This window comes from Tenrec ecaudatus, chromosome 3, assembly GCF_050624435.1.
Source record: "Tenrec ecaudatus isolate mTenEca1 chromosome 3, mTenEca1.hap1, whole genome shotgun sequence".
In the NCBI taxonomy this organism is placed as follows: Eukaryota; Metazoa; Chordata; class Mammalia; order Afrosoricida; family Tenrecidae; genus Tenrec; species Tenrec ecaudatus.
This window is the reverse complement of record NC_134532.1, coordinates 135,325,352-135,343,686: the sequence shown is the minus strand read 5'-3', so window position 1 is coordinate 135,343,686 and position 18,335 is coordinate 135,325,352. Positions and strand designations below refer to the sequence as shown.

General features: G+C 38.6%; 1 protein-coding gene across 5 annotated transcripts in view; it reads left to right on the top strand.

Annotated features, from left to right (window-relative positions):
* Nucleotides 1–16,807, top strand: part of NUDT9 (nudix hydrolase 9) — a 43,399-nt gene extending 26,592 nt beyond the window's left edge. For 3 of the 5 annotated variants that reach the window (XM_075544041.1, XM_075544039.1, XM_075544043.1), the window contains 2 exons: nt 3,172–3,256; nt 5,587–5,980. In XM_075544041.1, the coding sequence (XP_075400156.1) occupies nt 3,172–3,256; nt 5,587–5,768 (267 nt within the window). In that variant the 3' untranslated portion in view covers nt 5,769–5,980. Of the gene's footprint in view, nt 1–3,171; nt 3,257–5,586; nt 5,981–16,742 lie in introns of those variants that run through there. The other 2 variants (XM_075544042.1, XM_075544040.1) reach the window with 2 other exon arrangements.
* The last annotated feature ends 1,528 nt before the right edge of the window (nt 16,808–18,335 follow it).

Below are 18,335 nucleotides of genomic sequence, written 5' to 3'. Positions count from 1 at the left end.
CTATTTTGATGAACAGGAAGGTTTTTTATACATTTTTTTTTTTTGTTGTTGTTGCATGGTTTCAGCTCTTGTAAAGAACACGCGCATTTTGAATTACTTTATACTGAGTTCTTGTACTTGATAACCATTATCAGATAATTCATATCTGCTTTGTGTACACATGCTTGCTGATTTTTCAAACTGTCTTATAAACTACACTAGTTATACGGAAAAGGACAGGATCCCCTTCTCCTCTCCCTTTTCTTTTGTGTCCTGGCTTTTGTTTAGATTACTTTGTTTTCTTTACAGAATGGGGATTCTTATTTATTTATGCTGGATAGCTGTATTTTGTGTTGCTGTCACTTTTGTGTTAGATGTGATATTAAAATACTTTTATCTTTGGCCTGGAACTCTTTGTAGGCTTTAAAAAAAGATTTATTTATTTATTTCTCTAGTTTCTATCCATGTATGATAGGCAGGATAAACAACCCGAGGATAAAACAACAGGGGTGACAATTCTGGGGGGACATGGGAAAGGAGGAGGGGGGATGGAGGAAGGAGGGAGCCAACAAACTCTGTGACAAGGAAACAACAAGAGATCTAAAATTGATGGTGAGGAGGGTGTCGAATGCCTGGTTGGGTCTAATCAAGCGCATTGTAGCTGAGAGGAATTATGAGAGCCAAATTAAAGTAGAACATGACAGTGGGACAAGAGGAAAGTATAAGGAAAGAACCAGGAGGCAAAAGGACATTTGTAGAGGTCTAAATGCAGGCATGTACATATGTAAAATAGTTTCACAATGATAGGGATGTCATATAATGATATACTGTTATATCATTATAAATTTAAATGTTAAGTATTAAGGTAGCAGATAGACATTGAGTCTCTACTTAAGAACTTCCTCAAGAACACTTTATTCTGATAACCTGACATTCTGTTATGCTCACCTTCCCGACACAATTGAAGACAAAATGGGTGCATAAGCAGATGTGAAGAAAGCTGATGGTGCCCATTTCTTAAATGATACAGCATCTGGGGTCTTAAAGGCTTGAAGTTAAACAATTGGCCATCTCGCTGGGAAGCAACAAAACTCACATGGCAGAAGCCACCAGCCTGTGTGATGATGGGATCAGGTGTCAGGCATCAGAAAATCCCAAACAAGCAATTATATCAATGTTTATGATGGGTCTGGGGGTGGGGGGGGGGTGGGTCGGAATGGAGGCCCAAAGCCCATCTGTAGACAATTGGACATCCCCCTCATAGAAGGGTCACAAGGAAGGAGTGAGTCAGCCAGGGTACAGCATCTTACTGACGAAACATATAACATTCCTCTAGCTCTTTACTGCTTCCACCCCCCACCCTACTATCAGGATCCCCAGTTCTGTCTTATAAACCCAGTTAACCAGAGTATGTACACTGGTACAGATAAGAAGTCTAGATACACAGAATCCAGGACAGATAAACCCCTCAGGAAAAATAACGTGGGTAGTGATACCATGAGGGTAGGGGGAAGATAAGGGGAGAAGGGGGAGAAAGAGGGAACTGATTGTAGTGATTAACATGTAAACCCCCTACCCCAAGGGGAACAACTAATAGAAATGTGGGTGGAGACAGCAGATGGTGTAAAATATGAAAACAATAATTTATAATTTATCAAGGCTTCATGAGGGTGGGAGAGTGCAGGAGGGAGGGAAAAAGCTGATACCAAGGGCTCAAGTAGAAAGAAAATGTTTGGAAAATGATGATGGCAACATATGTACAAATGTGCTTGATGCATGGATTGTTATAAGAGCTGTAAGAGCCACTGATAAAAATGATTTATTAAATATATATATTTGTCTTTAGTGACTTAAGTTTAAAATATTGTGTTTAAAAAAACTATTGTGTTTATTTGTAGGTCTTTGTTCAAAATAGGACTTTACCCTTGTGTATCTGAAATGATAATCACAGGATTTATTTTAAAAAGCAATTTTTAAATCATGACCCTTGTTTATCTTCAAGCCTTTAAGAGCCCAGAAGGTATATCTTTTGATAGCTAGGCACCATCAGCTTTCTTTACCACATTTGCCTATGCACCTGCTTTGTCTTCTGCTATCTTGTTGGGAAGGTGAGCATCATGGAATACCAGTTTAATAGAACAAAGTGTTCTTGCATTGAGGGAGTACTTGAGTGGAGGCCCAATATCCATCTGCTACCTTAATACTGAGCGTATAAGTATATGCATATAGATCTATTTCCCCATCGTCATATATAAATGTATTTACATATATACATGCCTGTATTTTGAGCCCTATAACTGCCCTTTGACTCTTAGTTACTTCCTCTATTTCCTTTTACTTTCCTCTTGTCCCACTATCATGCTCAGCCTTCATTTGGGTTTCAGTAATTCCCCTCGGTTACATTGGCCTTGATCAAGCCCGACCAGGCCTCTTACACCCTCCTCACCACTGATTTTGGATCACTTGTTGTTCCCTTGTCCGTGAGTTTGTTAACACCACTTCCTTTCCCCAACATCCCCATTTCACATGTCCCCCCGGAACTGTCAGTCCCGTTGTTTTCTCCTTCAGATTATTTTTCCAGCCTATCGTATCTGGATAAACCTGCAGAGATAATAATATGCACAAAAACAAGACAGAGCAAAACAAAGGAACAACAACAACCAAAAAAATCCAAAACATTAACAAAAACCAAAAACCAATGACAAAAAAAAAAAAAAAGAAAGAAAAGAAAAGCCTGTAAATCGGTCCATGTCTGCTTGTTGACCTTTAGGAATATTTTCCTGTCGAGTCTGATGGGGTGCCATGCCCTGGCCCCAAAGTCTGTTTTTGGTACTTCCTCGGCAAATCCTTGCTCTTCCCCCCTTGCTGTTCTATTGCACGTCCTTAGTATTTTGCCTCGGTGTGTTGGGGTCAAATCAGGCGAAATTCCCACACTGTGTCTCCAGTGTTGTCCCCCGTAGTACTATGGGTCAGTGAGGGATCTCATGTCTCTTCGTGGGGCTGGCCATATGGTCTTGTAAGCTGCTTCAAAAGCTAGGGAATATTGTTCTTGGCCTATTTAAAACAAGCAAATGTAATATTGTACTAGAGGTTTTATGATGGTTACCGTTTCTGGTTCTAGTGAAGGTAACATGTTTCTGTGCTACCTGTCTCATCCTTGACTTTCTTTGATCTTCTTTCTTTTAAATACAGATATATAGGGGATATGTTGATGACCCTCGAAACACTGATAATGCATGGATGGAGACAGAAGCAGTAAACTATCATGATGAAACAGGTAATTTAACGGTTAATTACTCAACTAAGGTTAACTCAAAATCACTGTCTTTGAGTTGATGCTGACTCAGTGACCTTAGAGAGCAGGGCAGAACTGCCCCTGTAATTTTTTTGAGACTGTAACTCTTTACTAGAGTAGAAAACTCTGTTTTTTTAAACTACAGAAGGGCTGGTGGTTTTGAACTGCTGATCTTGCAGTTAACAGCCTAACTCGTAATCACTGAATCACGAGGACTGAGGCAGAACATGTCAGCTTCAGTTGTTTAATATTATAACAACCATTTCTGGAAATCCTAGTTTGCTGCAGCACCAGACCCTGAAGATAGCTAACCCACCCTTGCTGACTGCAGCCTAACCTGTACCCACTATGCTGCCACCAGGGCTCCTTCAACTGAGATTGGCGGGTTAATTTAAGTAAACTAGCAATAAGGACCTGAGAAGAACTGTACCGTTTCAGCATCCTAAGCCAATTAGCTATATACAGACTGTAAGAATGTATGCCAGCTATAGATGTTAAGAATTTATTGTTTAATGTTAAACAGTCATACATGATCTCTGTAAATATATACAAAATGAATACATGATCTCTGACTGCTTCTAAGGAATGAGATTTTATATTTATGTAAAACCCAAAGGGAAGAACACAAAGAAGGGAGCCTCAAAACTGCTATCAGGGACTACATTTCTTTAATGTGTTGGTGGCATATGGAATGAAGGTTGAATTTCTGCATGAGAATTATGTGCTTTTTGGTTGTCACATTGTATAAAATGCCCAAAGTAACAGCCACTGGGCATTTGTTTAGGAGATATGGCAATGATAAGAGAATTGGGGATTTATTTCTGAATTATTTTTATAAGGATTCATTATTGAAAAACAAGCCCCCCCCCCTCCTTTCAATCCCAAAACTGAAGTAACTTAAATAGAATATATATTCTGCTTCTTGGGTATCAAAAATGGTCAGGATAAAATCTGCTATAAAAATCAAGAAGGAAATCTATTGTAAGAGTATTGATGGTCTCTCATTTACACATTGAATGACTTCACTTGCAACAGAAATATTACTGCTAAGTTGGGATGACATTTTTAATCTTTATCTGTACCTTAATGAAGTGTAGACGTTATATCAGAGAACTGAATGTTTTACTCATGGCTCTTTTATGAACCTGTAACTTATTTCAGCATCTGCCCTCTTGGACTTAGATTTATAAAATGTGAGCTGGACCTAGCTGATCTGCTATTTTCACAGTGGGAGCTTTTGTCTGTTGAATTTGGAGGAAAGTATTAGCACATTTCCATTCCTTTCTAACCAAAGTTGTGGAAAATAAAAGTATCAAAAGTTATGGAACAGTTGATCTTTCTAGTATTGAGAACTTTGTAATATTTTTGAGGAAACAATATGCAAATAACATGTAACTTAGAAGTGGGACTGTAAGACTTAAGTGCTGACGAATTCACCTCTTCCCTCCTCCCTTTCCCCTTTGGACCCAATGGCTCTGGAGAACAGAGGTTGTTTGTTTATATACAATTTATGCATTGCTCAAATCACTATCTTCACTTGTCCTCTCTCTACATCTTAAACAGTTTTATAAAATTAGATAATCAGAGAGGGGAGGAATAGAACTTTCTCAGACTACATTAATGCTAATATTCTTCTCTAGAAATATCCCACCTACAACAGTGATTGAAAATCATTTATTTTTAAGTTTTTAATAGTATTATTTACAAATGTTTTCTTGTTTAGTGTCATATTTAGAAAAGTCCACTGACCTCAAAACTATAAAACAAACCAAACCCCCTACCATTGAATCAACTACCACTCCTAGTGACCCTGTAAGTGGAATAAGACTGCCCCATAGGGTTTCCAAGGCAGTCAGTGTTTGCAGGACCAGAAAGCCTTGTCTTTCTCCATCGGAGTGTTGGTGGGTTTGAACTGTTGACCATGTGGTTTGTAGCCCAACATGTAACCGCTACAACACCAGGGCAACTTGCTATAAAAATAATTACCAATAACTTATTTTGTTTCATTTTTTCTATTATATTTAAATCTTTAAACACTCTAGAATTAATTTTGATGTAAAGTTTCATGTTCATTTAATATCAACTGTCTTTTAAAGAAAATCTCACTTTTTAGGGATAAAAATTTCCCTATCAATGCTGCTGCCTAAAATTAAGAATCTTGGTTAAAATTTGGGCATTTGGAAGTATTCTAGTTTTTAGCTCACTTGGTTGCCTAATATAATCATACATTTGTGATTTAAGATTCTTTTTAGTTGAACAAGGCATGAATAAATTGAGTTACTTTTTCTTGGTGGTGGTTTTTCTCTGGTAAGCAGGTGAGGTGATGGATAATCTAACTCTAGAAGCTGGAGATGATGCTGGAAAAGTGAAATGGGTGGACATCAGTGATAAACTCAAGCTCTATGCCAGTCACTTACAATTCATCAAACTTGTGGCAGAGAAACGGGAAGCGCACTGGAGCGAGGACACCGGCCCTGGCTGCCCTAGATTATAGCTTGATGTGTCCACATAAGCTAAAGGCCACTGAAGGAGCAAGTATTGGCAAGAGTACCGCGGAACTCATTCTAGAAGAAGATCAGGGGAGATCACCTGGGAATTATTTTATTTCTTTTCAAAACAATTTGCACTTGGAAGGTTTTTCACCATAATAATAGTAAATGTGTCTTGACCTAGAACTCAACTTTCCATTCACAAGAAGAGTACCAATAGTCATATATTTTATATATTCTACTTAAGCATGACTTAAACCAAATAAAATAACTAATGCTCTTTGGAGAACTGTAATCAGAATACAGAGAAATTTCTGAATATCTATGGTTCCCGTACTTTCCTCTAGTTCTTGTCAATTCTTTTCCCCCACTGACCTTTTGGGATCTGAAGGCTATTTTTGCCACATCAAGTACTTTGGAAGGAGCAGCATCATTGGATATGTTGATTAATGTATAGTTGAATTCATCTTCATATTTGCTTTCCATTTTACATTATATGATCTTGTTGAAACTCCTTTCAAGCTCCTATGTATCCATAATTTTAGGCTTATCAGTTTAATGAAGAAATTTCAGCATTTTTTTCAGTCAATAAAGATTAAGATTGGTGAAGCGAATTTGTTGTCTTATTTAAAATAATTTAGATCAATGTACTTATTTTAATCTCATTGGAAATGAATTAAAAATAGATGTTTAGAAAGGAATTGAGAGTAGGCAGAGACGAGGAGGTCTTGGGGAGTATTGTTTTTGTTGGGAAGGGAATGTCAAGGATTGAAATAGAGTTGTGAAATGTTCTGTTCATACAGATATTCAAAAGGACAGTATTAGCCGGGAGCTCTCGGAAACAGGGAGGGGGAAAGAAAATGAACACTGCCTTGACACCGCCATTTGAGATGGTGTCTTTGTGGGCATGCACGTCACAGAATTGGCCAAGGATGCCAGGCAGTAATATACACTGTGAAAGTTCCTTGATATTAATGCCTGGCGACCCCAAGTAAGGACTGTCAAATCATTCCAGCTGGATGGCATTCGAAAAAGCTGTTAGTGAGAGGGCAGAGCTAGGGCTAAAGTAAAAGTGATTGTGTGTGTGTGTGTGTGTGTGTGTGTGTGTGTGTGTGTGTGTGTGAGAGAGAGAGAGAGAGAGAGAGAGAGAGAGAGAGAGAGAGAGAGAGAGAGAGAGAGAGAGAGAGAAGGAGTGAGTGAGTATAGTGGCAAAATACTTTTAGTGTTAAAATCTTAGCTTTATTCAGCTAAGACTGGATTATACATTTTGTTGCGGAAACATTTAAATCGTTTGTTTTTACGATGCTACCTCAAACCTGGCAGAGTGGATGTACGGGTCTAATTTTCTAAAATCCTGGTCTTTAGCATGTATCTGTAATAAGATTTCAAGGACTTGCACTTACCATTAGGTAAGAGACTGCAGCAAGAAGCGTCTTGATTTGCCCTTTACTGCTGGGAAGGAAGACATTGCTGCTACTTGGCACTGCATCGAACTCTCTTAAAAGTAGAACTACTTTAAAGTTTGAGCACTTCTTTGAAGAATGACATTTACATTTTCATATATGTAAGCTGCCATTAATACATTTAAAATTTTTTATTTAAAAAATGAGTAGAGTGTACAGGGTCTATGGGTAATACAGGCTTTCATTTTTCTTTTTAAAACTTTATTGTGAAGTTGGTGTTTTACAAGGCAGATAATCAATTTTATATTCAACAGTCCATCAAACCTCCCAGTAATGCCTTGTTTCCATCATATTTTTGTTGCCTATTTCCCCTCTGGTTGAAAATTGCTCAGGAGCCCTGGTGTATATTGGTTAGACATTGGGGTTTCATCCACATGGTCCGCAGTTAGAAACTACCAGCGCTCAGGGGTAAAAGATTGGGACTTTATGCAAACACTCTCAGTTTCAGAAACTCAATAGGTCCTGCTCTAGCCTGTCTCATAGGGTCACTATGAGTTGGCATCACCTCAATGCCAGTGAGTTTGGTTTGGTTTTGACCCTCTGTCCTGTGACTTCCTCTTTCCACCCTTTCCCACCCCTGACAACCAGCAAAGTCTTGTTTGTTTGTTTTTATTGTGAAGACAATTTTTTGAGTTTTCACTGGAATCTTTATGAAGTATGCAAAAGATTATAACTAATGTAAACTAGAGGTAAGAGTAGGCAATCTTCTCAGAAGAGGAATTTCCAGCACCAGCTGTAGTAGAGAAAAACCAGATTAGACAGTTAAGATACTTTTTGAGAACTAATGTCTATCACTAAATAACTTTGCCTTCATATTTGCTTTTTTATACTTTTGAAGTGTAAGTAACATAAGGGCAAGCCCAAAAGTATTGCTTATAAAGTCAGACACCTTTAAAATACCAAATTTGAAGCTATGGTTTCTTACTATATTACCATGTACATCTATACATTTCTGAACATGGTATTCTTTAAACTTTCCTCAAAGAATTCTTGAGTTAGTCAGTTTACATTGGGTTCAAATGGCAGTTTTGACACCCTTGAAGAACTGCTATTATGTTCCTTTTTGGTCTTCGATGAGTTTGGGGTACAAAAGTCTGAAGGGGCAAAATCAGGGCTATCGGGTGGATGAGGTAAGACTTCCCAATAAAATCCTAAGGGTAGTTTTTGTTATCCCTGCAGATGAGTAGGTGCATTGTTGGAATGAAAGAAAATTTCTCAGACCAACTTTGCTTAGAAGATGAAAGTAAAGATCAGCTCTTTGAGCTAGCCAATCGTCATGCAGTGACTTTAACACCTATTAAGCTGAAAACTTGGAAAGGCTAAGATGTTTGCTAAGCTTAAAAATGCTGAACGACAGGAGGTGCTGACTTCAGTAGATATTAGACCAAAGGTAGTTTCATGGGCTTCTTCCAGACACTGTGCCTGTTAATGTTGATGGCCTGACCTCTGGGCTAACTTTGGAGGTCTTCCTAATCTCTTCACAACACTCAGCCTATCCAAACACCTTTTTATGTGGGGCAACATTGCCATAGACTTGTTGCAAAACTTCAGTCATTTGGGAAGACGTCCACTCAAGTTTTGTTAAAAAATCGATAATAGTTCTGACCTGTACTGTTTGAGTCCATGGCACAAAAAAATACACCGAATTTTGAAGGTACCCCATCAAGACTAAGACTAATGGAGACTAAGACTAATGGATTACTGTGAGAGCTGTCTGTAGCCATTCACTGTTCATAAAGACATGTTGAACGGGTTTTGTTTGGAAGAAACCTCTGTATGCATAAACTGGAATCTTAATAGTTTTGCTATGAACTTAAAAGCATCAGCCCCTCCTCCCACATATTTACTAGAATAAGGAGTAAAAAAATTTTGAATGTGTACATTATATCTCAATCTTCACAATAATCTTGAGAAATTTCCAACTTACAAATGAATAAAACAGATGGGCAGTAATTCATTCTCTAGGGACCAGAGCTGCAATTTGAATTCCTATCTGCCTGGTTCCCACACCTGTCCTTTGTCTATTGCATTCCCTACTAAGTTTATGAACCTTGTGCTTTGTATAGTTTGAGAAATTATGTGTTACATAAGCTGTGCTCAGGTCCATAGTAACATGAAAGATACGAGCCAGACCTGATTGCTTGCATAATTTTGGCCCAAAGACTTTTTGAGGTGGGGTGGGGTGGAGGGATAAGATCTTAATCCAAGGACAGGTAGACACTATCAGAACTTGTTTTGCCAGGGGGTGTTCTCAAGCTTTGGAAAGCATTTCTCAGGCAAACAGAAGGATATGGTAAATAAAGCTAAGCAGGTGGAAGTTGAAAAGGGCAGAAGAACCCTGGTGGCAGACTGGTATAAAGTACTCAGCTGCTGACTGAGAGGCCAGCAGTTTGAACCCACTAGCTGCTCTGTGGCAGAAAGATGTGGGTGGTGGGCTAGTTTAGTAAGGATTTACAGATTTGGAAATCCTTTGGGACAATTCTACTCTGTTGTATCTGGTCATTGAGTGCTATTTTAGGATTTCTGGTGGTTGGCATTCCTTTGCGGAAAGCATTTGTAATTAATTTCTCTGGTTTATTGTTCATTTCACCAGTACTAGTTGTCATTGAGTCGATTTGTTTTCTTGGTGAGCCCATGGGTCAGAGTAGAACTGTTCTCCATAGGGTCTTCAATCATTAAGTTTTTGGAAATACATCCTTATGCCAGATCTTTCTTCCTGGGGTACCTATGAGGAATGCTTGATCCTCCCAACTTTCATGTTAACAGCCAAGCATGGTAACCATGTGCACATGACCCAGGGACTCCGTGTTCACATACAGTAGTGCTTGAAGGATGAGATTTTTTTACTAACCGTATAGAAAGAATACTTCTGAGACAGTCATTTGTAAATTATCACTGTTAGAAAGACAAAAACATTTATGGAGTTAAAAAATGATCAAAATTCAATAGAAATTCAAGTATAAGGCTTATTTTGAGCAGTTTCGTACGTGTATACATAGGCCGACCACTCTGGTGGAAAAGCAAATGTTTCCAAGTAGACTAGTTAAAATGAGGCTTACAAAGAGGAAGGAAGATAAAAGATCATCCGTTTTCAAATCTTGACTGTTTGAATCTTTTACTGAGGTCAACTAATAGCACATGATTAGGTGTTCTCTGGCTTGGCAGCTAAAAATGTGGTTCTTTACCCATCTGCAGCTGTATAACCTTTAGAAAGTTGAGTCTAGAGACCACTTTTCCTTGAACCATGATGTAATGGTTTTGTCCATGTAGAAGAGCTCCAGGTGGAGCGGGAAGAGCAGGATCAGTACCTTCTTTCTTTGGATCAGGCTTTTTTTTTCTTTCAAAGTTAATATTTGGTTTTGTTGGTAATCCTCAATATCAAAAACCCATGTCTGCTATTAATTTTTCTCTTTGATAATAATTTTGTGGAGGTATAAATTCTCTAGCCTGTCCTCAGGAAGCTCGTGGGTTAATGTTGGGAGGTTTAAAAGATGCGGTTACTGCATTCTGGTAAATTAGATTCTCAAATGCCTCTCTTTTACTATGACAATGAGCATGATTTCCCCCATTTGGCTTGTGGTGGCCTGATCAGAAAATTTGAACTGATAAGAAGTGTTAAGTCAGCACTAGTCAATGAAACTTGCCAGAAGGAAAACCGATGGTGAAACTCTTAAGTTCGTTCTAGCTGGGATTTGAGGATATTTTGATACCAGCTGAATATTTTGATTCAGCGTCTCTCAAGGTAGACGAAGATTAATACATACATATAGTTGCAGTCTCAAGCCACTGGGGCCATTTGACTCTGCTTTATAGGGGAGTATGAGTCTGAATTGACCTGAAGGCAATGAGTTTTGCGTTTGGTACGTAATTGCAATTGACTTTACAATTCAAATACAAGGTATACACCTCTTAGGTCTCTCTAGTTGTTTTTATTTTAAAAGCAAATTTGGGTGAGATTCAAAAGAGAAGTCACACCGTTTTGTAGCCTTTCCACCAAGTGAGCCGATAGATGACTTTGCAATGTGTCTGTTTCCATGGTTAGGAATCAGGACACCTTTGTTAAGCTGCTTACAATTTTCTCTTTCCGGTTACTGCAAATTGTCCATAGGGCAAAAGAAGCCAGAGGTAAAATTCACTGTTTGAATTGTGTTCAGCGTAATATTGAGAAATTTCATGGGCCTTGTGAATTTAAAAGAACGGCAGGCATTCTGATCTCAAGCTGTTGGAGAAATGTAGTTTGTAATTCCTTAGTAGATCAGTTGAGTATACTTCTACCATGTGTTTGGGACACTTATTCTTACCTTTCCTGAAGTTAAATGTCACTTTATCTATATGTTTAGGGAAAAAAAACTTACCCCAAAGAAGCCCTAAAAAAAGAAAAGAGAAAAAGACATTATTTTCAGTCTGTTAAACGGGCATGCAGAATGTGTTATAATGGCATAAAAATATAGACTTACCCCCAGTTGATTCAAAATAGAAGAGATCAACTGGAAGAACAAAATTCAGTGATTACTGCTGTCAATAGGTTTATTTTTAAACTTATTTTTGATTCATCTGATACATCTGAAGTTATATTTTGTGTGCCAAACTGTTTTTGTTGAAGAATTAATTCTACGTTGCTGTGTGTTTGTTTGTTTACATGATATACTATAGATTCTAAAATGACTCCATTTCTAGGTTTAAACTTCCTTCACAGAAATGTTTCCTTGTAACTGTGTTGTAAAGTTGTGCTTTATTTCATTTCCAAATTCACTGGCCTCGCAAATTTTTCCAGATTGTTGGGCTAGGAATTTGCATGATGAACTAAGTAGGGTCTTGAACAAGTATTTTTAGTAGAATTTATGGATTTACTTACTGCAATAAGGTCATTAAGTGTCAGGACCTAAAGGAAAAACAATCAAGCAGCTGTAATTCAACATTTATCTGTTCTCTCTTATACATTTTATTTTAGCTTGATTAATGAAAACATAAGGGGCCTTGATGGTTTAATGGTTGTACTGTGATAGGCAAGGTCAGCAGTTTGAAACCACTAGCTTCTCTACCAGCACAAAGATGGGAGTTTCTATTCCTGTCCTATAGGGTTGCTATGAGTTGGCATTGAACTCGCTGGCAGTGAGTCAGTGAAAACCTGCTTTTTAGATTAATAGCATTTATTTGCCAGTAAGATACATATTCAGTAATATTTTAACACCCTCCATAATGCCTCCTCTAAGCCTGCTGTATATGAAACATCTTTTCTTTCGTAAGCTTCAAACACAGCAGGAATTTTCTGGAAAGATTGTTAAATGTATGCTCACCAGGTAGGGGGGTAGGGGTGGGGATCTTGACCTGGGGATCACTTTTTTTATGAAAGAAAAGTTCAAATTAATTTTGAATAATTGCAATCATGGCATGATTTAAAAGTTTGAATTAATATGCTATCCTCACTGCCTTCTAGCTAATTCCAACTCATGGGAATCCTGTCACAGGTTCTGAAGCTATAAATCTTTACGGGACCAGATAGCTTCAACAGTCTCTCAGGGGTGGCCTCTGGGTTTGGACTGCCAGCTCATGGGAAGCAATCAAACTCTTATTTGACATTGCCACCAGAGCACCTCAGATGCTATAATCTGTAGGAATGTTTGGTTTGTTTCTGATTCAATCTTGTATATAATTATCACCCACTGGGTTAAATCCTGTCCAAAGTAATAGTAAAACAATTATACTATGACTAATTATATTTTAATAGTGGTGGATTTTCCTTCAATAATGAGAGATGCAAAGCTGACTTTATGAATTACCTGTTTTAATTTTTAAAATTATCATAGCAGAAAAAGAAATCATAGCAGAAAGTTTAAAGGTAGCTCCACAGTAGCAGAGCCATCCGGGCACAGCTGGAACCTGCATCCTCAAATATTTGGATTTAAAGCATGTTTTATTTCCTCCTGATTCCTTGGGTTTCTTCCACAAAATCAAGGAAGATTTCAATTCTCAGTCCAGTTTCAGGGGTATTTAAAGTGAAATTTGCACTTTAAGTTGCTTTAAAGGAGATATCAATAATGATTTCCCAATTAATTAACCTTTCATTAATTTTTTTCTTTCCCCTTTCATTCGTGGTATTAAATCCCTCTCCAGTTAAATCTAAAGACTTTTCCAAGTTCTTAGTTTGGATTTATTTAAATCACTTCTTGAGAAAGGCATAAGTATCATTACCTGATTTGGATTATAGGGAAAAGGAAAGGGGATCGGAATCTACAAAAATTAAAATGAAAGAGAAGAAAAGAAAATTAATTGTGAATATTGAAAAAAAAATCCAACCATCCATCCCAACCCCAACCCAAAATCTAAGTGTGTTTCTATCATGTGGCAGACTCTAGTGACCCTACAGGGCGGGTAGAACTGCCCCGCTAGAATTTCTAAGGCTGTAAGTCCATCCCTTATTTATTTAGTCGTTAAGTGTCAGGCCCCTCTCAGCTCCCTGCCAGCACTTTGCTGCAAAACCCTTTTCCTGCTTTGTAATACGGTTCTGCCATCTGGTGGTAGGAAGAGCTCCTGTATCAACTATTTCTGCTTCTTTTTAAGGTGATTCTTAAATTCCAGTGATAAACAGACACCTAACATGTGTACCATTTTAAAATAAGTTTTACTCAATTTCTACAATTGAGCTAGTCATGATAAATTTAGGTACTTAAAATTTAGCAACGAAGACATTGTAAGAATATCTTGTGAAAACATTAAAGAGAAATAAATGTTTTTATAACTTGACTGTCAAATTTCCAAATGCCTATCCAAAGAAAGACAAACAGTTGGAAAGGAAATATAAGCAAAGGGAGAGTGTTTATTGCATTTAGATATCAAAACAAAAACTACAAGAATCATGTTTGTGTTTTCAAAGTATATAGGAAATTTACATATGCTGTGAGCTTTTCAAGACATGATTGCTTAACTCTTGTCCACATTTAACGTGGCTCTGACCTGCACTGCAGTGCAGCCTCGTTGCCTCCGTCAACATTGCCTTGCCCTTTTCCTATCTGTGCTCAGGTGCTGCTGTCTACTCTGCCTGCCATGCTCCGTCCTATTCCTCCTCCGCTAGGACCTAGCTCTGATCAAGGCACCTTTGGGAAGTTGTCTTCAGCTTGCAAACAAAGTCCACTTTGTTTCTAGAAGCACATTCCATAGCATTTTTAATCTATGGATATCTCTCCATCTATCAAAGAGCCCCGGTGATATAGTGGTTGTGTGTTGGCCTGCTGAGTAATATTAAAACAATTATACAGTTACACAAGGTCAGCAGTTCAAAATCACCAGGGAGAAAGATGAGACTCTGAGGGAGAAAGATGAGGCTTTCTAGTCCTGTAAAGAATTACAGTCTTAGAAACCTACAGGGGAAGTTCTATCCTGCCCTATCTTCTACGTTCTCTTATAAGGTCAGTATGAGTCAGAGTCAACTCAATGGCAGTAAGAGAGCGTCAATCATCAGAATTTGTTTCAGTTTTTTACATTCTTGTCACTCATCATGGAGCCATGGGTAGCATTTTGGGCTAAGCATTTGACTGCTAACTGCAAGGTTTGAGGTTCAAATCCACCAGCCACTCCATGGGAGAAATATGTGGTTATCTGCTCTCAGAATGATTCACAACCTTAGAAACCCAGTTCTCCTCTGTTGTATAGGGTCACTATGAGTCCGAATTGACAGGGTGGCAGCAGATAACACTCAACTTAGATTCTGTTACATATCGGACACTTAGTACACGTGAACAGAGTGAGCATTGTCTGGCTGTACCAACAGAAATGTTTTATAAAGAACCTAGAATAAAGGTAATTGCTCTACATCCAACATTGTCTTGCCTTTGTTGAAGAAATGCTGTAAGAATACAAGTATTAGGAGAGCTTGGAAAGGGTCCAACACGAAGAGCTAAGTAATTACATTGTTTACCCCAAACTATTAGGGAAGAGGAAGCAGTAATGTGGTTTAGCAAAAACAAGCAAGAATACTCTAGAAAGAGATTCATATTCTCTTTCCAAAGAGTAACTAGGCTCAACTTATCAAAGTCATCAGTTGAACAATAACACCTTTTCTGATGACAGTTGTAGAAAGACATTGGGAATATTCAGGGAAATTTGAGGGGAAATTTGCTAGCCCCTTGTCACACTCCACCACAGGGATGGGTATGTGAACAACTAATGCCTAGGGCCGGAAACCTCCCAATTCTGTATCCATATTTGGAGGGTGTCATAACTATCAACCAACTAATATATATATTTGGAAACTTGAGATTCCGTGTGCCCGTACTTACCAGGGGCAATTGTGGAGGCGGAGGGAATGGGACCTGAGGGAGATATGGTGATACTTGTGGTGGGTAAAACTTAAATCTCTGTAGAAAAGAAATGTCATGTCAGTCATCACAGGCAGTTACAAACTTCCAGAGGATGAATGTGATATTTAGAAATATAACTAGAAGCTTACCTCTTCACTGGAACTTCCTCCAGATTGCCCAAACTTGTAAAACAAAAACAGCAGCAAGGCCAAGCAATATATGTCAATACAGTATTCATCAAAAAGAAAGTTTGCACTAAGTGAGAGTAGATAACAAGCCACCAGCATATCCATCAGCGATCGTTTTTCACCTCTAAAAAGCAATTGAGTAATGGGGGAATGATGGGGACATTTTGTCCAATGATTTAGAACACCAAACACATTGTGCCTTTGAAGTTAGGGCCAAAGAGTGCTTTAACTCACATTCCTCGAGATTAATTATATTCCTTTTAATCTTTGGATCAGCAGTGTTCTCTGTTTTCAGTATTTATAAACCTAAAGTGAAAGGAGTATGGAAGTAGAAATGTAAATTTTCTCTGTCTCCAAATGCCACACTTGAAAGTTCCTTTACTTCTTGGAAAACGGCTTTGCTATAAATATGCAGAGGAGATAGTTTCTTGTCTACTTGGTGCCTTTCATGCTTGGATGATGATAAACACCAATTAGACTCATAGAGCTTGTGTAGCTGCAGGAGGTATGGAGCTAGTCAACTGATGATGAAAGTGAAGTTAATGACTTTCTGTGTCCCATATATTCTGAGACCACCATTATAAGATGCACTATTATATCATTAAAAAAGTGATGGCGGGGGTTGGCAGAAAAATAACCACATATAGAGAGGGTGTAATAGAATTCTGTTGATTTCATGTCTTGAGTTGAGCTGTGTAATTATGTATAGTATGTTTCATTAAAAAGCAAACAAACACAAAATTCTTCCAGATTCTTTATCCTTCAAACCTATATAGTGGTCTGAGTGTCTTAAAAAAAAAAAAAAAGAGGAGGAAAAGTAAAATGGAAATTAACTAGAATCTTTACTGACAACTTTATCTTGAACAAAGAAATAAAAAATGCTGGTGTCAAACTGGTGTAGTGGTTGCATGGTGGCCTGAGGTCTGCAAGGTCGTCAGTTGGAAACCACCAGCCACTCCATGGGAGAAAGACAGGGCTTTCCACTCAGGTAAAGAGTTAAACTCACGGGGGCACTTCTACCTGTCTTACAGGGTCTCTACAAGTCAACCTAGACTCCATGGCAGTGAATTGTCATTTATAGTCAAACTGAAAGACTATCGCAAGGTGTTTGTAAGACACATCTCAGTGTCAGAGATGGTAAAACATGAAAAAAGTATATACTAGAATTCATGACATGTGTGCCACAGTGCTTTCAGGAGCATATTAATCTAAAGAAACAGGTAATAAAAATGTTTTCAACTTTCAACAATACAAGTTACCTTTGAGCCACAGTTTTGTGCTGTAAAGTAGTACGTTGAGTTTGTTACTTACTGGCTCTGTATATGAATGTAATTGCTAATCCAATTTTTCAAACACTGGACTTAAGGGAATTTATCTGTATTCTGGATCCATATATAATTCACACAGGAGTGTTGTTTTTGCATCCCTTCACTCAGAAACTAACCTAGTTAGCTTGTTTTTTTTTGGTGTGTGAAATTAAATAAATAATGAAATGGATAGTCCATTATGTCAGAGCATTTTCACAGAAAAGCCTTTTATGAAAGCATGAGATAATTTGGAGTTAAGATACTATCACTTCAAAGTTAACTTCCTTATCTAAGATCTGGGCCACTGAGAAATACTCAGGGCCAGAACAGTGGTTGTGTCTGAGGACTCTGTATGTTCCAGGTCTGACTCTTTAGTGCTTTGGTCACTCACTGCCTTCAAGTTGATGCCAACCTTATAGGACAGGGTAGAACAGCCTCTGAGTTTCCGAGACTGTAACTCTTTATGGGAGTAGAAAGCCGTCTTCCTCCCTCGAAGCCACTGGTGGTTTTGAACTGCTGATCTTGAAAGTTAGCTGCCCACTAGGTCTGCCACCAGGGCTCCTTCTACTTTAGTTACGTGAGGATCATAAATGCCCTTAGTGCTTGGGGTGTGTTTGATCATCCTCACACAATGAAAGCATTTTTTTTTTAAGACAGGAAAGCCATGAGTTAGTTCCTTGCTCGAGGTGACGCAGCTTATGGTTAGGATGTGGAATGGGCATCTGTCCTTGAAAGAGCCCCGGGCTGAGGAAGAGTGGTGAAGTCCTCGTCCCACACCTGTGCTGGCGCCCACATTCCTCTGATGTGAAAGAGAACGGCATAGGGAATGTCTCCCCGTGCCCAGTTCCAGCTCTCATCACTAGCCCTGCGTCGACAGCTCAGACTGGGTGTACTCACAGGGATGGGCAGAGCAACGGCAGTGCTCAACAGGCAGGCCAGGACAAAGCGTTTCATTCTGAAGGAGGAGCCTGGAATTGAAGAATGACGAAATCACCGTAGGTGTTTTTCTACCTCAGGCTCCTATTTTAAAGGGCTTAGTTGGAGAAGGTGAAACAATAGCTACATTCTGCTCCCAGATACAGGCTTCTGGGCCAGAACAGTGGCTTTAAAACGTAGAATGCTCAGAACTCTCTAGCTCCTGACATTGCCTGCCGCTTCCCTTCCTCTCTGTGTTCAGCCTGGATGTGCTTGGTTCCTGAAGTTATTCTTAGGCACGAATCTTCAGACACCAGGATCTATCTCGATTGGTTCAATGGAAAGCAGATTTTTATATGATATGCCAAGAAATCCAGCTTGTACCCTATGAGCTTGACTAGT